The sequence below is a fragment of the Choristoneura fumiferana genome, chromosome 20, assembly GCF_025370935.1.
Source record: "Choristoneura fumiferana chromosome 20, NRCan_CFum_1, whole genome shotgun sequence".
Lineage (NCBI taxonomy): Eukaryota > Metazoa > Arthropoda > Insecta > Lepidoptera > Tortricidae > Choristoneura > Choristoneura fumiferana.
Window position 1 is genome coordinate 8,491,235 of NC_133491.1, and position 23,034 is coordinate 8,514,268.

The 23,034-nt window shown below is 35.9% G+C and overlaps 1 protein-coding gene across 2 annotated transcripts; it reads right to left on the reverse strand.

The window, feature by feature from the left end:
- Positions 1-284: 284 nt before the first annotated feature.
- Positions 285-20,850, reverse strand: Cht5 (Chitinase 5). 2 transcript variants are annotated; one of them, XM_074103519.1, is made up of 11 exons: positions 20,808-20,850; positions 11,689-11,753; positions 9,293-9,462; positions 8,682-8,847; positions 6,123-6,345; positions 5,718-5,841; positions 4,742-4,939; positions 3,271-3,567; positions 2,520-2,759; positions 1,573-1,647; positions 285-1,443 (listed from the first exon to the last, which is right to left on the reverse strand). In XM_074103519.1, exons 2-11 carry the CDS (start codon positions 11,744-11,746, stop codon positions 1,321-1,323), a joined length of 1,674 nt encoding a protein of 557 aa, XP_073959620.1. In that variant the 5' UTR covers positions 11,747-11,753; positions 20,808-20,850; the 3' UTR covers positions 285-1,320. The 2 variants fall into 2 exon arrangements, with proteins under 2 accessions (XP_073959620.1, XP_073959621.1); XM_074103520.1 differs by having other exon boundaries at positions 20,698-20,814.
- Between the last annotated feature and the right edge of the window lie 2,184 nt (positions 20,851-23,034).

Below are 23,034 nucleotides of genomic sequence, written 5' to 3' on the forward strand. Positions count from 1 at the left end.
TCTTAAAGAAAGGAACACAGCTATCTGTTACATTTAGGCCATACATAGCTCTTACACATCGTTTGTGTGCTCTGAATGCCACCTGCCTTTCAACAGAGTTGCCACAAAATATCACTCCATATCTCAATATTGAACCTACAAGTACTAGAGAAAATTAAATACACGACACCTAATAAAATTACATTAAAGTAGTAGTATGAAGACATGAGCTTAATAAAGATTATTCAGGACAAGAAAACAAACAAAAGTTTTAGTCAAGTTACGAGTAAGTAATAAAAATGCAATTTCAATTTCAAGTTTTTATTTTCGTCGATAATAAATAATGTCACTTAACTTCTAATAAAATCTTCTGCATTTAGATCATAAAAACACACAATTCCATCTCTTTATTGTAAAGAGTATTACATCAGTAGGTAAACGTATCAGATAAATTACTTGTACATATCATTACATTAGCGTATTAAGTTCCATGAATAAGAACGAAATACGACAATATTATACAAGAACTTATTATGACCTAACTTATAACTTATAAATACTCCTATCTAATTATAAATAACTGTCTAGAAGGTAATTCAAACGAGAATGCTTTCGTGCCAGAATTCGGCAAAAATGGAGCTGAATAATAGAGGGACGATTTACAACATAAATTATGTAGACTAATCAGATACTAAACGAAACAAAATGTTGTTTAAATTACACACACACAAACATCACGCCTGTATTCCCAAATGGGGTAAGCAGAGCACACGAAACGTTACCGCTTCGGAGCCACTTTTAGCAAGTTTAGGTTTTTTTTTATTCGACTGGATGGCAAACGAGCAAGTGGGTCTCCTGATGGCAAGAGATCATCACCGCCCATAAACATCTGTTTTAGGTTTTAAATTAAAACAAAAGGCTTTTGTTTAAAAAAATAGCCATGCATAAACATCATTTAGGCAAAACATAAATATCAGAAGCTCACAGATTTTAAGCTAAGAAAGTAAATTTTATGAGGTTTGACAGGCGTTCAAGTTAGTAAAAGTCGACAGTAAAAAAAATACAGTGAAATAATTATAACAATCGCGTGGGTACAGTCTTTCGAGTAAATAAATTAAAATTATACATTTTCTGCTTATTTAAGTAAAAAACGACAGTATATATTTTTTTAGTCTATCAGATTAAAATGTTGCCACCGTAAATCAGAGCAACTTGTACAACGCAAGGCAAATTCTAGTTAATGTCTTTATTGGTTTTTGTATAGGTAGTTTTAAAAACAATATCCATTTCGAAATTATTATGTCATTCTAATTTTTATTTTATTTGTATTTTTTTTGGTGGCTACGCCAGACAGTCTTCTCGGTTGGCACTATCTGGCCAATCGCACACGTTCAATTTCACATTGAACACGGTGCCTGGCTGGCAAGTGAACTGCACTCCCTCTCCGTTCACACAACGCCAGTACTGCAAAAATAAAAAATCTAGCTATAATCCGGTATGTAGGTAGTTTGTGTTTACAGATACATATTACGTAGCTAAATAAAAAAATGTGGTAGAAAAGCCAAAATTTTAAGAGCATTTTGTATTACATACTTTATCACATTTCTTTTTGTCGGGAATGTAGTCCTCATCATTGTCGCACACACGGTGGTCGTCGACTTCATTATCCTGAAAAAAAAGTTTCTCATGTTTAGCAAACAAAGAGGTTAAAATTAATTGGAATTAAAATGATTATTTTAATTAACAGATCCTCATTTGAAATGAACAACCGGCCAAGTGCTTGTCAGGTGGCGGCTACGCGCACGGCAGACGGCAGGGCAGGCACAAAACAAGTAGTAATAGGGGTTCCCTACTAATATGCGGCAAATACCCAATATTACATTTTAATCAAATAGAAGTCGTTCCCTAAATCTAAATAACGCTTTTTTATATTGGTAGGTAGGCTTATTTTTCGAAATGTATTTTATTATGGTAACTTCTTTTTATGTTGTTGTTCTAGTAAACGTATTACTTTCTTTTATTCTTTGTGATCAATTAACATTACATAGAATTATATTTTATAGTGAACGTGAAACTTGTCTGCCTTCTAACTTATTTGAGTGGTGAAAGTCTGCTAGCTGAGGCATTTACAATTTTATTTTATGACGAAGTTCATTAGCTTCATTAATCAAGGATTCGATTTGTAGCATTCGAAGATGGCGGATGTAGACAATGTCTAATTTTGCTATTTCTGTTTCTTTGGCTAGTTGAAGTATAATTTTGATAGTGTTTTATGCGGCGATTAACGTTAACAGTGAACAGTGATCCCAAAATTCTATATTAATGCGCTAGTGGTCTCCACGTGGTTTCTGGAATTTTACTATCAAGTTGCAAAAACTACAATCACCGTACAACGTCCCTCTCAAAGAGAGTTTACCTTGACACTGGCGAAATTGTCCTATTAATTAGGACAGAAAAGCCATATTTTAAAAGAGAAGAAGAAGTTCATTAATCAAACTTATAGCACTCCTCTTTTTGCGTCGGGGCTAAAAATGTCATACCGTAGGCTGTTCGACGTCAGGTATTTCTGGGACCACGGGGATCGGAGCTTCGGGTTCCTTCGGGACCTCAGCTTCGGGTGCTTTCGTGGTAGTAGGTGCCGCAGTAGTCGTAGTGGGCTTTGACGGTTTGACAGTTGGCACTGGTTTAGGTACAGCAGGCTTTGGCTTGGCTGTAGTGGTAGGGATGGGGGCACCTTCGGATGGGTTAGCTGAAGTTGAGGGCGGACGGGCCCATTCCGGCTAAAAGTATAAACATGCATATTTGTTAAATCACTGAACAGTCAAGTGGGTAGAGTAGAGACCCTAAATAGCTACCCACTAACTAAAAAGCTAGAGGTTGCATTCAGAATTCTCAACAGAAAGATATTTGTAGCAACTTAAGTAGTTAATGTACATACTCCTATCGTATGTAGTCTGCAATGCTAGAGATGCCAGCCTAAGTCTGATTTTGCCCAAGATTAAAATTGGACTTACTGCCGATATCCATGTCAGATTTTTGGCAAAAAAAAACAGACTTGCTGCTGGTGCGATTGCATGGCAGTTGATGCAGTCTTGGGCACATACAAGTTTTTTTTTCAAATGGTCCAAACGGAAATCATTAACATAGAGTGCCTGCTTTAAGGCGGAGTCGATTTTAGTTATTCGAAGCAGCATTTTTTTTCTCGGGAAATTATCATTAGGTACATTTGAGAGCTTTATGACGCTTCAATACAAGTTAAATTATTTACAGTAAAAAGTTAAGAGTACTCACAGTAGGAGTGGTATTTCCAGTACGTGGAGGAGGTACTGTGTAAGAGCTCATGTGCTTGTGCAGCAACTTCATCAAAGGGTTCGTGTCCCCACAGAGTCCTCTAAAGTCATCCATATCTACGGCCCAGGTCATTGCTCCCAAGTAGCCCTTTTCTTTGATCCAGTTCATCTTGATCTCAACGCTGCGCTCGTCTTCATAGCCAACCCACTGAGTTCCCTTGTAGGCGTAAGGGCATTTTCCAGCCTCATCCCATTTCTTGGTCCAGCCAGAGTCTTTCTTGTCGACTTCTGTGCAAATCTGAAATAGGAAATTATAATACTTAAGAAAAGGATACATTTCCACGAAAGAAAGTAAGTTGGTAAGTATAATTTGTTTACTGCACACAAATATTCTGCCCGGGTACCTACACTAGATAAATACGAAAAACTAAATTCCGAAAGTCGGAATCACGAATTTCAAAACACTGTTTTTATAATTCCGAATGTTTTAAAACTCCTAATATGACACCTATTCCGATTCTTAATCAATCCGATTTTTATAAATCCGAAAATTAAAAATATCTGAGGTTTAAAATTACGATTTTCAAAATTCCTAACTTTATTAAACCGAACAATAAGAAGTCCGAGTCAATAATAATCCGAAATGTCAAAAATACGAATTCCGATTACTAAAATACCGAATTTCAAAATTCCGAATATCATTACATCGATTAATAATAAATCCCGACTTATTAACGTAAGCTATGTAGGTTAGATTGGCCTAAAACAGCAGTAACTGTGATTGATTTTCAGCCATGTGACACAAGGTCGACGCTTTCGCGAAGCTCCTATTCCGCGCACTTAAGACGGTTCGCGCCTTTGCGCAATTCTAACCTAACCTAACCAAACCTATGCAGGTCAATTTACCTAAATTTATTGATATTAATTCGAGATTCGAGATTCAAGATTCCGATTATTAAAACCACGAAGTTTATTTTGCCGATTGTCATATTTCCGAATTAGCGACGTTATTTCGAAAATTTCATAATCGGAATACTGTACTTCGGGCCTATAAACATTCCGTGTTTTTCATTCATCGGAGTTTTGAAAAAAAAACGATATTTTGAATTTCGGAAAACTAAATTTCGTGTTTTTAAGTAATCGGAATTAAATATTCTCTTAGAAATTGTGAAAATCGGAGTTTTGTAAATCGGAATTAGCAAATTCGGAATTAAATATTTCGGAGTACTTGGGTGTTCCCATTCTGTCCTAAATATTTAAGAAACGAACATACCGGAAACTCTGGTTATGTTCATGTACCATCACGAACCGTGACTATTGAGCCACTCGCCACTATTCATAATTTAGCCGAGTTATAAATAATCGTAGTAAGCATTACACGGCCAAATTACGAACAGTAGAAAGTGGCTCAACAATCCCGATTCACGACTGTAAATGGAAAGTACTTAGATGTAGTTCTAAAGATTGTGTACCTCGTAGTAAGCCCAAAATCCAGTGGCATTCGTGTACGGGGCCGGGTCACCACCACCAGCTTCCTTGTTGATGAAGGTGCCAAGACCGTAGTTATTGTTGCCAGCTGACAGAGTGAATGAGCGTCCATAGAACGGAATGCCAACCACTAGCTTGTTTGACGGGCAGCCCTTCTCCTCCCAAAGGTTTAGGCCATCGTTCTATAGTAAAACAAAAAAGTTAGATTGCGTTCATGTAGCGAGCGTATAAATAGAATCTTAGTGGGATCTTTTCTTCGAAAAGTCTGCATACGCTCTAAAGCTATCGTCAGGTTTTGATCCTAGACGACACAACGACATTTCAGAGAGGATTTTATATTTCTAAATATTGTTATTTGTAGTTCATAGAATCTTTGAATACAGTTTGATTCCATCTACGTCACTATTACACTCGACTACGTTTCTTTCTTTAAGGATACAATATGATTATGACGTATTGTTCCCCTTTTTGCAACCCACGTGCCTGGATATGAATGGAACCATTGACGTCATTTAACGTATCATGCGTTAAATATTAACACACCTACTTACTAACTTATTTAGGTTTGCTTTTAACTCGTGAATAACCGTGAATTATTAATGATCGTTAACAACAACAAAATGGAGTTTTAGATAGCCCTACCTACATTCATATGTACATAACTTTCTAGTGTAAATAGGGAATATGTATGCAAGCATTTTTTTATTCGTTAAAATAAATCTTCATTATTTGACAAAACGAAGGATAGTTTAAATATTAGACAGAGATTAGTGAGAGATTGCCACGACTACCATAGCAAGTTAGTACTCAATTGAGTTTCCAGAAAGAGATGGAATGCAAACTTCATTCGCACTTATCTTTCTTACATTTCTGGCCTAACAGGGCGTAAAAATAACAAATAATATGCTAGCTTTTCGTGTAAAACTGAGCACGTATTGGGAAATTGAAACAATAGCTTACCACATTCAGCTTCTCGTACGCCCATTGGTCATGCGGGCGCTTGTATAAGGGCGAGTGCACGTCGGCGAAGCCGGCCCAGTTACCACGTAAGTCGTACGACATCACGTGAATCGCATCCAGTTCACTGGCAGAAAAACAAAGATGTATATATAGAGCAAGGCTGGACAAGAGATTTACAAGGTGGGCAAAATTTTTAAATCTGAGGCGGCGCCGTGCCATTACATTCAGAAGTAACCTAACTACAAAAATTAGTCGGCTCGTCGGTCAACACGTTGGAGGGCAAATGTAGGTGGAGATGGGTACTTATATACTTATTAAGTGAGATAAGGATCAATTGATGGTCAGATTTCATTTTTTTAATAGAAAGAACGGACGCAAGTCACTCTTTGGTACTAAAAATCTCACCGGCACAGGTCTGGTACATGGTATCCCTCCATAAGCCTGAAGTTAGCGAGGGGTACCGCAGCTGTCAGCTCCCAGCCTTTACCGGCGCGGATAAAGGCTCTCCTCAACTCTTGAACCAGGTATAGGAAACGGTCCTTGTCGGAGAAGGAACCACCACGATCCGCAGCTCCAGGGTACTCCCAGTCCAGGTCGAGACCATCGAAATTGTATTTGTGCAGGAAATCTGCAAAATAAGTTACTGAATTTAGTCTCACAATTTGTAATAATACGTCGATTAAGTGCTATTTGGGTGCCAAGTTGCCCCATTCTTCTGAAAGCAAAGAGACAAGAGGTTGGTCTTTGTAATTATCGAGTGCATTTGGATATATTTAGTAACATTTTGTCTAGATATAACTACTTGTAATTTCATGAGTCGTACAAAAGTTCTAATTACTTTAAGTAATGGCTTTCTTCGTCGTCCATGAGCTATCCAATTTAAGTGGACAATGTTTCAAGTAAGTAGTTTCCATAGTTTTAAGAAGTTTATTGTAATGAAGACATAACTTGCTATCAGCAGCTGGCACCCGGTTGTGGCTTGCGTGCTAAGCTATTTGTATTCCGTTGCAAAAAAAGTCGTTTAAAATGTTTAATTTGCACAGTTTAATGGTCCATCAAACTTCCGAAATCCCCTGCAACTAAGTGTAGTCAGATTTCTAGACACGCAGGGAACCCAAATGACTATATTTCTGTTTAATCAAATTATTTAAATTTAACTTTTTGAAAGCGTCTCTTGATATTCAAATATAAAATATATTTCCTAGTAAAGAAATTGTAATTTCCTGGATAAAAATTCCAGTTCCTCTTAACCTCATGTAAATATACCAATTTCTTTGTTCGCACGACATTGATATTATTCCTTTTTCCTCCGCATAAAAGTCAATAAAGACCATAACCCATAACACAACAACAGATAAGTACACTATCTCGATGTAAATCCTATTTGAAAACGTCAAAGATAGGGTACGAATGCGTGTGCAGACCGAGGCTTATTCCGAGTATGATATATGTCGGAAATATGACATTTATTCGAATCGACTGAAAGCAAAACGGGCAAAGTATGAACAATATAAAAATTCCCGCTGTCGGGGCGCGGTCGTGATGAGAATGTTTACCTATTATATATTTTTAATCACGCGGGCTCGCCCACCGCTTCCCTATTATTCAAATGTGTTTATGTAGAAGGGGAAGGGTGTTCCTACTCTCGTTAATTATTCATCTTAACGAGAACTTTGCTACAGTTTCCGTAATTAAGGACTACCTACTGTTCTAGCAAAAACGTGGACAAACTGCAAAATAGTTACCTTCTGTTAACAGACAATTAAGTGTTTCTGTAGAGTTCATTAAACGTTATAAAAATATATATTTCGGGCATTAAAGGTTAGCCATATTGAAGGTTAGTAGGTAACTGCAAGTAGCGACTGTTCATCGAGCTCAGCCTGTGCATGTAAACTAATATACTTAACTAATACCTACGTAGAATAATATACTGCCTCAGTATTTATGTGACATGTATTTGACTTGTTGTATAATTTGGACATGTATTCTAACTTCAGTATTAGAAAATGTTTGGTATATATTACTTTTCAAATTCTGCAACGGTGCAGCACCCGCGAATAAATTGGTCAATACGTTTATATGATAGACATAAAACGGTGTTTTCTCGCCGCATTTTGTTGTTTCCGCCGTCACCCGGAAATATATATTTCCCGTAAGTGCGTAACATAAATATTTTCATAGAAGGAACAGTTTATATAATTCCAACATAATTTGTGTCAACATTACACGTGACGTAGAACCAACAGGAAGCTCGAGAGAAGAATACTGGAATGAGAAGCGAAACTTCTATTGTCACAAGATTTGAAGCTCCCACGCTTCAATAAAATCATAATATTACTGTTATTGGCACCAAAAAAGTTAATTTAGTAAGTCGTTTCGAGTCGTAATATTGAAATGCGCTTCATTTTTAATTCATGAATTTAGCCTCTCTATCTCTCTTGTCAGTTCGTTTTAATTAAGGACGTGCTAACTAAGTTTTTTTTATATAAGTAACTTGTTCAACCTAGTGAATAATTTGTTCAAGTTCATAGTTCCTTCCTCTTTTGCCTTCTAGTTGTCTTTATTATTACGTTAAAGCCTCGTGCGCTACAATATTGATGGGTCTCTACCTATTCTCTCAAGTCAAGTGAATCTCAAACAACGCGATTAATGCTACCCGGGTAATGGTTTGCTTGTCTTATAGGCTTAATACAATACCCTATTAACCTTATTTGATCCACCGACGATTAAGTTAACTGACCGTAATAATTTACTAAATATATCTAGTTGGAAAATTTTAATACACTTTGTAATTAATCTACTTCGTGTATGATTCATTTGATTGAAATTTTCAGTTCAATTCAATAACAGTCAACATATGATAATGCTGTCAAGCTCAAAAGTAGCTGAACCGTTCACGGAACGAATTCTAAGCAGGCGAAGTCACGGGCAAAAGTTAGTATAATATAAAAGTACGTAGCTTACCAACAACACTTTTAACGAACGCCATTCTGGAGCTCAATTGGGCGACCATGTGCGAGTATTTGGAGCCGCCTTCAGCCCATCCTCCGACTGCCACCATAAACTTGATGTCTGGATGATTCGCTCGCAAGGACGTGAAGTTGCGGAAGCCATTCTTCTCTTCGTCCAACTGGAAATATATCTAGCTTAAAATACAATATAATACATATATTTTTCATTGTATCTCACAAATCAGCATTCACAAACTCACTGACATGATTCAGGGATTTATCCTATCAGTAATCACTAAACAAATCTAGTGACACGAAAAAACGAGTTGCCTGTCAGGGATTTAATCAAATGACTGTTTTTTTTTAGCCAAATGATAAAACGGATTCGCCATTTTGTGTAACGGCGTTTAAAGAAATACATTTAAAAAACGAAAACTAGATTAAAATTAAATAAACTTTCCGTGGGAATTTCGAGATAAAAAGCAGCCTATATGTGTTATTCCAGAAGTCCAGTTATCTAAATATCAAATGTCATCCAAATCCATCCAGCCGTACAAACAAACATACCCACACACTCGCAAACTTTCGCATTTAATTTAAGTGGATGTAAGATACATAATTTACCTCAGGATCGATTACGAGGACCTCGTGCGTATTCTCGGTGACCCCAATGAATGAGTAGATGATGTGTGTACACATCTCCACCGGAATGTCCTCGATGCCATAGCGACCTACACCAGGCCGGTACACCGCCCAGTTACTAAAATAACATACTATGCGAGCTCTGCCCTCCGCTGCGAACAATATAAATACAATTAAGTAAGTAAATTAGGTACTGAAATGAAGTTAATATTGAACTCAGTGGAATTTGACTATTACAATAACATATTACAGTGTCTTTTAATAAGTCGCATTCTTAGATCAAGAATGGATCAACTCGAAATAGGTAATACCATACCTACCCCATTTTAATTTAGACGTTCTGGAGTGTCTGTAAGGCTTAAATGGTGGAGTATTTTGAGTTAAAAGACTCCTGATCTAAGAGTGTGAAGTATTTGTTATAGATATTTAGCTTATAAAACATGCAGAATGCAAAAAATATATAATAGCATTACCAATATCATATACAGCATATCCAGATTATGCTTAAAATAAAAAAAGTCTGTAGCTCCTAAAAGCCTATATTTCCTAGAGCTTCTGTTATATTAAAAAATAACAATACCTTGAGTATTATATAAAAGTATAAATATCTAGATCAACTTTTCTTACAGGTAAATAGAGTGAAATTCACTTCATCGTTCCGGCTGTTTCCAACCAGTAAAAGACTTGTCTCACTGGATGCGTTCAGTTCATACATTTTCACTACATTTTATATGAGCTGCCCGAAACTGAGGACGTGGAACGAATCCTGTGTGACAATGCTTTATTAGCCCAATGTACCGGTCAAGGGTAAACGGACTGCCCTAATAAGTGGTTCATCCCTGAGAAGACGATATTGGAGATATCGCCGACGCGTCGTCGCTGATGCGAACTAAAACGCAACTGCGTATTTCGCAGTATTTATCACTTTATTTAATACAGTGAAACAATTATAATGTTTAATTGCGAAGTTGCACCACAATTTTACCCAAGACTGAGAAATATGAATAAAATGTTGTTCTAATCTAGCTTTATCTTGCATTTTTACGTAAATTTGTTTAGACATCCAATAAGAAACAGTTTATTTATGACTACAATGTAAATCTTTGTACTTAGGTAAAAATGTTGTAATAATAGTAGATTGTTAAACAAGGGACTAAAACAAGCCATAATGGCACGAGATGCTTAGCCACCCGAGCAGAGCGAGGGTGGCTATAGTTCGAGTGGCATAATGGAGTGGAATAAATAGAGTGGAGTGGAGTGTAATAGAGTGGTTTAATTTCGGGTTTTCGCATGTTGTATTTTATATTATTCAATTGATAAAAAAATAATAAATAAAAATAATTTATTATCAGGCGTTTAACGTCCATAGATTTCAACAGGGCATCACGAAATTTGTTAGTAACAAATATTCTTATAAACTAAATTAGTAAAGATCATTTTGAAAACTAATTTGGTGAAAGCGCTGGTAGTTTAAAAAAATGACGTGTAAAAGTGCCCATTGCGGCCTATTTACTGAATAAATAATTTGAATTTGAATTTGAATTTTGAATCAACACAACCACTGAAACAATTAATATCAATTGAAAATCGAAAATGTCAATGTACTTATTAAATTAAAATTATAAAATTAGAATTTTGAATTGAATAGATTAATTAATAATAATTTACATAATTATGGTTGTTTAGTCTCGCGTTAAACACTTAGTACTTTTCACTTTGAATACGAGAAAAAAAAATTTTTTGTTCAAAATTACAATATTACTTTTTTTTAAAACGTACGCTCGACTAATGGACAGGCCATCTGTTCAAAATTCAAATAGCAAAAAAACATTTGTTGCGCGGTTTTTTCTTTTCTATAATTGTTTATGAAGTGACGCTTTCAAAGCTTACATATTTAGCCAACAGTTTCAAAATTGAAAACTATTTTAATTGGACTATGCATAATAAAATGAATTAATACTTGTATAATTATATTATATAATTTATATAATTGAATAGATTCATATTCGTAATCATTAATTGAATCCCTAGTGAATAAAAAGGAGCTTTAGTCCCGATATTCAGAGACTAAAGTAACATTTTAAGAGCAGTAGAAGTGAAAATAGATATACATCTTCAGCCAGGCTTGGTAGTGTGTTCATTTTACCGATGTTTCATCCTAAAAATAAACTATTCGATTCCCAAACTGAGTACAAGTTTCTTTTTAAATGTATGAATGCAGTTTTTTTTGTTACTAAAATCGATGGCATGGTTCCTAAGAACAGATATTCGTATGTCATACAATAGTTCAGACTTTTCCATAATGAGTTATCTCAATGTTACAGCCTGTATAAAGAATTAAATTAAATAGTAAGATTTAGTGTAAGCAGTTCACTTACATTGTACTGCGGTCAGCGCGACCGCTAGGAAGGCCAACGTCGCTAGTGTCGCACGCATCTTGCACCTGCAAAATATTAGCATTTGGTAAATAAAATTACATAATTACCTCATCATCATCATCATCATATTAGCCGTAGGACGTCCACTGTGGGACATAGGCCTCACCCATGAAGGAATAGTAGGTAAGTACCTAGTTAATTCAATTAAATTTCTATTTTTTTTATAAATTACCTACGTATTTTTTAACCTTCAGTAAAACTTCCACTAGGAGGATTTATGAATTTTTTTCACACGATAAAACAAATGCAATCAAATCAGGACATTATAAAAGTCTGTGACACTTTTATAAACGAATATTAAAAAAAATCTTTCCAATTTTTGGAAAGTATACAGACCTACATATGTACATAGTTCCATTTTATGATAGTGTAACAAATTATCACGTATCTATCCAATGATTGTGCTGACGAAATTTTAAGGTTCTTGAAATCTGACGTACTTTAGACGGTCATTTCCTAATTTAAAAGCTGACAGAGAAATGAAAGGGGTTAAGAACAATTTTTCATTCAGTCATAGGCATGTAAATATTTCCACTTTAGCAACGGTGGATACTTTTTTTTAAATATTAACTAAGGGTATTTTTCACTTGTTTTGTTGTTTTTTACATAGCCAGTGATTGCTATGCGTGTGAACGTTACGATTGGAACGAACAGTCACCATCCAAGCATTTAGTTACGGATCCTTGTTGTAGACAATGGTTCAATGCATTTGTGCCTCATTTCTCACGTCGTCGGCTCAGTGACAACTGTCTAACAATGATGACTGGCGCTTAGTTAACGGTCTCATCTGTCGGCTAACGGGAATATTGCTCCAGTTAACGACGCCTACTGACCCGGTGTCTGCTATTGTGCTTACACAAAGCATTTATTAATCTGGACAAGTGGAGATGGAGTGAGGTATCGGCATAGAAAGTGATTTTAGTTGCGCGTGTATTTTCGCACGATAAGAACAAATAAGCTGCGTTGTGGAGCGGGGCAGACGATATGCGATATTTTTTAATGTTAGTTAGGTACTCGTTATGGTTAGTACGAACTTTGTGCAATCGCTCTTAAATCTTTCATTAAGTTTAAAACTTTTCATAAACGTGAAATTAACGTGATATTTTAGGCACAAAAATAATTATATACAAGAGCTTTTAAAACCCACGCCATCCCCACTTTTAACTTTGAAGTGTAACTTTTATAATTAAGCTCGGTTTTTTCGCGTATTCTTGAATATATTCTGGACTTTTTATACCACAAATTTTATGTGAGTACCTATCTAATTAAAATAAATCTACTAAGGCAATATTAGCATCATAGAGCTAGATCGCAGTACACAATAAAGCATTGTACAATTATTAGACGTAATAAAGCAGGTGGGACGTTTTTCTCCGTGCATAAAGTGTCATATTCATTTTGTATAGGGTACCCTAATCGTGATTTATAATTTGTGATAAATCAAAGGTTCAGTTTGCTAAAATAAGGAACTCTGGCAGTCAAGACAAATGAACAGATCAATCACGAAAACCCGGAGAAAGTTGCTTATCAATAAGTTCCCAGAAAGGCCACAAAGTGAGCGACTTTGATTTATTTATTGATTGATGAAACGATGCCGCTGTTTTGGTAAGAGTCCTTAAATAATAAAACTTTTAAATCAAACTTTTTTCTTATTCTAAAATTTAATATTTTAACACGACCCTATCTATGAGTTCTAATAAAAATCTCACGACTGATTTTCATTCATAACATACTTAAATTGTCATGTAATATTATACTTCATTAAAAATTCTCATATGATGAAATAAACTCTATATTAATCATTATGTTACTTTTAATTTTGTAAGATTGTGTTTCAGCCTTCCAACAAGCTTTCAATTTGATCAGACTACATTTTGAAACGTTTGCAAAGCAGTAGTTGGTTTAACCCGTCACGAGTCCAAGACTCTACATTAGTCCCTAACTTTTTTTGTGCGGGAAATGTCCTTAAGACTACGGCCAGTAGTCTCTAGGACATTTACCGCAAAAAAAAGTTAGGGGCTAATTTAGTCTCTAGGACGCGTAACGGGTTTATTGATCGGTAATTCAATAAACCTAGCTAACTTTAGCCAAAATTTAATTGTTTTTGTTCCAAAAATAAACGGTTTGCGATTATCAAAACATGGATAACGCAACTACCTAACATAACATAGAGATGTAAAGCAGAGGCAGCCGAGGTCCTCGCTGGCATTTACATGAAACTATTTTACGTTAAGGGACTACGCTCGAACAAACGGTTCATCAGATATGAATGCTTTTATACAGCGTCTGTAACTTTAATTCGTGATTTTGTGATGCCATTTCGAGTGTAGTTAAGCGAAAGGTCATTTGAATTCCAACATTACTCTTAATAGGTTAAGGCATCAAGCTGAATATTTATTAGTGTTTTGATTAAAAATAAATTTGCAGGTGGTAGGACCTTGTGCAAGGTCCGCCCGGATTGCTACCACCATCTTGCTCGCTAATCCTGCCGTGAAGCAACAGTGCTTGCACTGTTGTGTTTCGGCGTGGAGAGTATGACAGCCGGTGAAATTACTGGCACGTGAGGTATCCCATCTTAGGCCTCTAGGTTGGCAACGCGTCTGCAATACCCCTGTTGTTGCAGATGTTTATGGGCGGTGGTGATCTCTTACCATCAGGAGACCCACTAGCTCGTTTGCCATCCAGTCGAATAAAAAAAAATATATGTATAGTTGTAGGTACCCATTGAAAATGTTAAAGTGAAATAAAATTTATTCAAACATAGTGAGACTATTTAATAAAGCAATTGGGCTTATTTCTATATAATCTAGTAATTAAAAGACTATTAGCAGGTCCTCAAAGTTGACATGCATCAGAAACTATACTACTGTAACTAATTGAGTGAATATTGCACTCAAATCACTCAATTTTACAACTTTGTCAAGCCACGTGCTTACTTAGAAAGTCTGGAATATTTTAAACATATCAAATAACATCTCGCCTCGAAGGTGTAAGTTTATGCGACAAACCGGTCGACATGTCGAACATTTGTAGAAACGCAGCGGTCCACCAAGAATGCAAATTTTATTCGCAAACAACGTTTGACTCAACTCTATAGGTTTATAAATACAGATTTATATCTTCCTTTGGTATTAAACCGATGACCGGTTCATGTTTACATTGTAAAAACGCCTTATTTACGTTTTTATCCCTCGTTTCGGTAGGCCGTTGGGTTGGAGAGTAATGTAAGTAAGTAACGTCACAAGAAAAGAATTCCGTTTGTTGTGCGCATCCACAAAGTTTTCAATTTAATGCTGAAGTTAAGAAGAAAAAACGTGTAAGTTTTTTTTTCTTCCTTATTTTAAAGATAATCAAAAGCAGTTACTTCGCTCACCCGCCGAACACAATATAGACCTACGCAAAGTAACACCTTATTCAATAAATTATTTAAAGAGAATCATACTTAAAATTAAGGAAAATACTTTGTGGCAAACTAACCGTTGAGGATACGATAAATCTGTTGAGACCTTACGATTTTTTTTCAATCTAGTGTATGGCTCCATAATTCATGAAATAACCCTAACTTTAGAAAAAAAGACGTTTTTCATTGATATCCCATAAAAAGTTAGAAATCTCGCAACTGTTTACGATGCCCACTCACTTCCCTTCGTAAATCAATCCTGTTTATATCGGTTACAAAGAAGCTACCCATTCCACAACTTAGTCAGCCTTTGCTTTCGCAGTACTAATACATTTAATTCTGCTTTTTGTTATTTTGTGTAAATAAAGACTTTTGTTGCAACGAATCATTTTAAACTATATTACATTATGTTCTTATGTTACTTTTAAACAACCTTCTTTTTTTAATTTAGCCAAGATCTCAAACTTACAATATTAATATTGGAATCAAAGAATTATGGCGTAAGAAACGTGTGATTACAAATTTTCACATGCAGCCCAATGCACGGGAGGTTATTTAACACTTAAAAATATTAAGATTTTAAAAGCCGTAGAAATCCTACGCTTTTCGGTATTATAAATTACTTTTACTATCTTGCAATATTTATAATCCCGAATGTAGTAAATACGGGATTCAATAGGATGAAGAATAACACGGGTCTGTGAGATTAATAAAGTTGATAATTATTATAATTATTTATTAATATTATTTGTGTATTAGATTTGAACGGTGGGCAGACCGCCCGTTGGTCGGATTACATCAGGCAGTCGGCTAACGTGGACCGGGCAAAGTGGCGTGAAAATGAAAAGGCCTTAACTCAGCAGTAGGTGAATTTAAACTGATTGGATAGAATGAATATTATTTTTATGGATTTATTGAAATACTATAAAATATCGAAAAAAGTTGAGATGCGTTCTGGCAACAAATAAACAACCGTGCATGAAGAATAGTCAGCATTCGTACGGTGTTCTTTTCATTTATCAAAGGCACTGGACGTATTGATGATCTGTATCATCTAGTCCACAATTACTTAGAAGCAGTAAACTGTCGAAGGCTTAAAAGGACCGTAAATGCCACGAGACTCCGCAAAAGTCGTAAAGCACGCCCCTATTGCAGTGAAATATGTGAAAAATTCAACGCCTGTAATGTGATGGCACCACGTTTAGCGACGCGGGCGCTTTGCGAGGCCAGCCGAGGCTCGACAGCCCTATCAATTGCTTGTATGCACTTATCGTAAATACAAACTGAGACATGGATGCACAGAAAAACCAGAAAAAGAGACCAGCACTGGGAATCGAACCCAGGTCCTCAGCATTCCGTGCTGCGTGCTATAACCCCTACACCACTGCTGGACAGGAATCTAGACACGAATTTTTCCTATGCATACATATCTCAGGTTGCTTATTTCTACTATGCTACTTAAGCAGCAGCACTAGCGACATCTATGTGGCGTCGACAGATGTCACATTTTTTCGGAACTAACCGCTCACCTAGACAAGAGATGTCGCTACTAAGCAATCAAATCAATCATAATTTATGCACTTAATAAATAATAATAAATATCATGGGACAATAATTTAGGTACACCAATTGACCAAGTCCCAAACTAAGTGAAGCTTGTACTATACCCATAGTAATACTAGGCGACAGATAAACATACCTGTCTGTATAGATAAATACATTCTTAAATACATTTTAAACATCCAAGACCCGAGAACAAACATTGGTATTATTCATAGAAATATCTGGCCCGACAAGGGATCGAACCCGAGACCTCAAGCTTCATAGTCAGGTTCACTAACCACTTGGCTATCCGGTCGTCAAGGACTTTTACTTAATAATCAATTATTAAATCATTTTTGGATGATTCCTGTCATATCCTAAATTTTCTTCGTCGCTGACTGAATGGCTAATGATCACTGCTTCTATAGTGTTAAGGACTTGTTGAATTTTAAATCGTAGGTAATACCATTATACTAGAAATTTGCATGTTGATTTTGTACATTGACTGAATACAGTTCCTGATGATACCTACTCGTAAAACCTTTTGCAAACGTATTCCAGCAAATAAATATTTCATTTCATTTTGGTATCTCTATCACGCAATAATGTCTCATCGAATTAGATGAATCTTGGCGTACAAAAAGACAAAGATATGGATTAGATTGACACATAAGTGGACTACTTAATATCTTGATAATGTGTTCAAATTTCAATTTCCACTATAGTGGAAGTCATTTCGATTGAGAAAATGTTCAAAACAAAAAGCAAGCTAAATTATCTGCTCTACCTACTCGTAAAGTCATTTCGAAAGGTTTCCTAGTCTGTGAAAAATAGTCCAATTCAGGCGGTGTTAATTGAATGTTAACTAAATGTGTGCCTCCTCCAGTGAAAGAGCTGCTATGTAACTACGAGTACGTAGGGTAACTAAAAGAACGACCTAGTGGAGAAGAGCCTGAAGATAAGGGCAACAGAAAGTAAACTCAGCGCAAGAACCTGTAATACATTTTGTTTTTACAAAAACTTATTTCTGTGCCACTGTTGTACGGTATAATAATTATAGACATAACTATAGACTGATGAAAATACAATTTAAGTGATTTATTTCGACATGTGGATCATAAATTTTGTCGTTCAATTCCAAGGTATCTTGTATTGATAAAGTTAGCCGCACGTCTCTATTGCGCTTTATGTACGCAGACACGCTGCGCCTAACAATAAGCGGCAGCACTTCATACATGAGGAATGCGCTTGCGCATATAGAATACTAACGCTTCCAGATCCTTATTCAGGGACTCTACCAACTGTTATTACGCAAACTATACTACCGTCCTTCTTAAACATAGCGAGACGTAAAGAGAAAACAATAGCTCGTTCGATACGGTTTATTCGAATAAGGAGTCCTGATGAGTTTACCGCGAAGAAGTGTCGTTATCCTTTGTCATCAAAGGTCAGCGACCGAAAGTGAAACTTTTTTTTTATCGGATAGCTGGCAAACGAGCGTGCGGGCACCTGATGGTAAGCGATCGCCGCCACCCATGGACATCTACAGCATAATTAGGACTGCGGGTGTGTTGCCGGCCTAAAGAGGAGCGGATAGAGGAGGGGGGAAGGGAAGAGGGGAGTAAAAGGGTGGAGGGGATTTGGGCCTCCGGATCTCCCACTCACCGTACGAAACGCAGTAGCAAAACTACTATTTCACGCCGGTATTCTGTGGGAGTGCGGTACTAACCCGGTCGAGCTGGCCCATTCATACTGCAGCCCGCAAGTGGTTACAGTAAGGCTCTACCACATGTAAACTTAAATAAAACCCTGCATTTATTTTAAATTAAATGGCACTACAATATGATCTAAAGAAAATTATTTTCAGTTGTTTGTTCGTCGGCTTTGCGTGTAAATACTTAAGTATAAAGCTCATGTTTTCCCACTGCTGGGTATTGTGTCCATTTCACGTTGAGAGCGACTATCTAAAAGTGTCAATTAGGTTTATCACATGCATGACAGAATTTCTTTACTGACTTTTGCAACTTTTTGCGGCTTTCCTCAATTTACTTTCTTCACTTTTAAAAATTCATATTTTTTTACTTTATATTCTCAATTTTTCTACTTGAATGGGAAATACCGGTCCTAAAATTTACTAATAACGTGAAGGAAGGTTGTCCATCGGTTGAGTCCTTTGTACCTGGTATGGCGCGGGGCGGGTTATTTGACTGATTGTGCGTGTACCTATCTATCTGACTTTTATGTTATTTAAATTTGTATAACTTGACATGTTTTTATTTAGTAACGGTATTATTTAGTCAATTACAATTATTAAATTCCAGTTATCCCTGTATGTTTTGGTAGAGTAACGAACCATGAGAACAGAGGAATCACTTGTCGCCCTCAAGTGCGTATTTTCAGTTTACATCAAAGATCTAAATTGAACTTAATTACCTGAACACAACGCCGCGCCTGCTTTGCGTACGAAGTCATGTTACGTACAGAAACATTACGGATATCTGTATCTGCTTATATATTAAAATTATTAATTTCTATTTTAAAACTGCCTCTACCGGTATCCAACTCCGAACGTCACATTTTATAAAAATTAAGCATGTATAAATTTATTTTCATAATAAATAAATTATTTATCGAATGATTCGTTCGTGTTCGTTTTAAAATTTGCTACATTTTGAGCTCATAGTAGCGTATTATTTGTCAAATTTCTTTAAAGTATTGTCTTTACGATTTAATTGACGCGTAAGTAATTAACCACAAAGTTATCGATAGGACTGAAGTTACAAAAACATGTATACACAACCTTAATTTTAATTCAACTAGCCGTTACCCGCGACTCCCTCCGCATTGAATTCGGTTCTCACTATCCCGCGGGAACTATGCAACTTTCCGGGATAAAAACTATCCTATGTCCTTCCCCGGGAATCAAACTATCTGTATACCGAATTTCATTTAAATTGGTTCAGCGGTTTAGACGTGATGAAGTAAAAAACAAACAAACAAAGAGACTTACAAACTTTCGCATTTATTATACATTTTATTTTAATTCAATAAAGTCGTGAGACATATTGTTGTAACTTTGGCCGCATCGATCTTTTATTTGTTGACTGTACATTTATATGCACTTGCTAACTATGCAGTTAATTAACAGTTTTCTTAGAATATTTCAAAATATTCATCCCTTTCGCACGCAAATATTGTTTAGACTTAGGACAGAGAGGTAGAGATTATAACGCTTTACGTCCGCGATATAACCTGACGTGTACAAAATAACCGATATGTCACTTGCGTGCAGCAATTGCGTGCAAAGTTCATTCACGCGTAGCGAATGAACATAATACTTAGTCGAATCCATTTATCCATCGTTCAAAAAACAAATCATCGATCGCGTAAACAAAAACAAAAGCAATAATTCCGTTCATTCGCATTAACGCTTTTTTAATATTAATTTTCGGAAACGTGGAGAAACTTGTTTTTACCTTTTATTAATGGCAAAGGACTTTGAAAGCTGCTTGAATTATCATAATCGGTAAAGATAGCGAGTCGCTTTCACTGAAGCAAGTTCCCAGGAGGCGTCGGATCTGGTTTAATGTCCATACAATTTGCACAGATTAGCGTGGCTAATGTTTACAAACACTCGAACTCGGGTATGTCAACGAAGGCGGTCAGGTGCTAGAAGGTAAATACACAATGCCTATGCATTTCTAGTAATATCAACACAAGTATACTCATATTATTCATGTAGTAAAAAAAAAACAAAAGGCCGGTAACGGACCAATGGCTCTCCTTGAGTAGTTGATACTTATGGGCGGTGGTGATCATTTCCCAGCAAATAACCCGCTTTCTCGTTTTCCTCACTCTCATAATAAAATAATTTTTTTACACGAGATTTTTACTACAAATGAAACTAACAACCAGCACCAAATTAAAATTAATTACTGTCTTAAAATATTGTCAAAATTAATTCAATAAAATGGAAAAAATCACTTCAATTATTTTGTTGTACTCACGCAACTTTTTAACTATCGAACCACTATCCAGGAATCATAAACACTGATTTCATTTGTTTTTATCGTATTTTGTCGCGTGCTTATTAGTGTGTGTGCGTGTGCGTACTCACGGTTGCGTGGTCGGCGGTGTGCGCAAGAGTGTCGCCGCAGCCGTTGCACTGCGGCTTTTATGCGCGCGCAGAAGCGCCGCTGCATAGGGTGACCTCGTAAATCCTTTATCTCCAACACCATTAGGCTTTTTAATTGCTTATATGTATTTTAAACATCCAAATTATCGGGATATACTTTTTGATAAGGTATCGTTTAGGTTTTTTTTTTATAAACATGACATCAAATTAATAAATAACTTTAAGGGAAAGGTTATACGAATCATGAGAAGTACAAACAATACATATTATTAACTGCATATAATATATGTAGTGCACCAGATACTTAAAAAGTATTTAAAATGATATTAATACCACATCATCATAATTATGAGTTACCTACACATACACTTAAATTAAGGTTAACGTTTTTAGACAATAACTAGCTCAATGAACTAGGTTACTAACATTTTACAGTCAGCTTAACTGCCATGATCCTAAATCATCATTTATAATATCAAAAGACCACCACCACCATCCACCATCCATGCTACCACCATCTTGCTCGCTAATCCTGCCGTGAAGCAGCAGTGCTTGCATTGTTGTGTTTCGGCGTGGAGAGTAAGATAACCGGTGAAATTACTGGCACGTGAGGTATCCCACCTTAGGCCTCTGGTGTTGCAGATGTTAATGGGCGGTGGTGATCTCTTACCATCAGGAGACCCACTTGCTCGTTTGCCATCCAGTCGAATAAAAAAAAGAAGATTTTACCGATGGTAGCTTAGTGCATTTTCTTAAACTCTACTAAAACCTTCCAATTTCAAGTTAATCAACACGAATAGATGTTGGTCAAATTTGAGTTACTCAGTTTTTTTTTGCTAAGTATACTTGCATTGTCACACTACGCATCCGCAATCGGACCACTAGACGTGGAAGAATTTCCATTTGTAAGATTAAAAAAAAACTCAAAATAAATAATATCATCCCAAACTGAGCAAAGCTTACATATGAATATTATAAATCAAATAAAATCATGTTTAAATAATGAACATAAATATATTTTTAACATCAACCTGTATACATTTTATTGTCAATTATCACGCATGATATATGACAATCTGAAAATGCAATGCATCAAACAATGAGACCAATGCTGCGAGCGTGGCTCGTGGGTCGAGCAACGGTCTCCAAACCAGTATCCATCCAGAGAAAGGAACCAAATTCACTCTCTTATTTATGCCTTATAATTCTTGGCGAATTAAGTGCCTCGCTCCGTAATCCGCCCTTATCAAGTTACTCTCAAAATACATCCAAATAATAAAAAGACGTGCTACTTTTCATTAAAGCTTTCACTTACATTTTATTTTTTCGCAATCCTGTTACGCGCCCTTATTAAAAATGGTTTAAGTTCAACAAAATTAACCTAAATCGTAATAGCTCCGTTCACTTGCGTGTGTTCAAACGTAAAACTGGAGCGTTATTATTATTACTTGAGAAAACATCTTGGAACTTGGCACGTTGAATATTAATTATAGTAATTTTCATTTATATATGCGCAGCTAATTTTAACCATGTGTGCTTTTACTACAAAGGAAATGTAACCAAGGGTTATAAACTGTATGTATTCCTTTATATAAACCAATTCTTAATAGTCAATGATATACTTTAGAGCGTTTTACAGTTTCACATAATTTTGTAGTTGTCTCCCTATCATAAATAAAAACTACTGTGGAACAATTATACTATTGTACTAAACATAGCAAAACTGTGGGTACCTAACCTACTTATTAGTGTACAGATAGCCATATCTACAAATACGTTTTTCCCCTACATATTATACCATACCTCTATATCACTCCGATAGAAATAGACAACATACACGTTATGTATACATCTAAGCTCGAAAAACATAACCGTCCTTCGGGCATACAATTTTCTGAAATTTTCAGTGTCCCATTTCAGTTTTCCTATTTGTTTTTTAGTTCATTTCTGTTTACCATTTTCTGCAAATTGCAAATAAATATATAATTTATAAAATACATTTGACGAAGAAACATAATGGGCCTATCCCATTTTAACATGTGTATTAACATACATTGTAGTGCGTGTAGTTGTAAACTATGTAGAGTTGCAAATCCCCTACGGGGACCGTTAGACTATATAAGATAAATGCATAATGAAGCTAGAAATTTCTACCACAAACGTCCGTTTAGAGCACGTCTTGATAAGATAAATCAGTAATATATTAGAA

What these genes read in the sequence shown, in the direction of transcription:
- Cht5 (XM_074103519.1), bottom strand. Translation starts at nt 11,746, where the DNA reads ATGCGTGCGACACTAGCGACGTTGGCCTTCCTAGCGGTCGCGCTGACC. An exon ending in GATTTTGGGCTTACTACGAG is followed by an intron (nt 3,568 to 4,741) that starts GTACACAATCTT and finishes TTCCTATTTCAG; the next exon opens with ATTTGCACAGAAGTCGACAA. An exon ending in CTGACGTCGAACAGCCTACG is followed by an intron (nt 1,648 to 2,519) that starts GTATGACATTTT and finishes CTTTTTTTTCAG; the next exon opens with GATAATGAAGTCGACGACCA.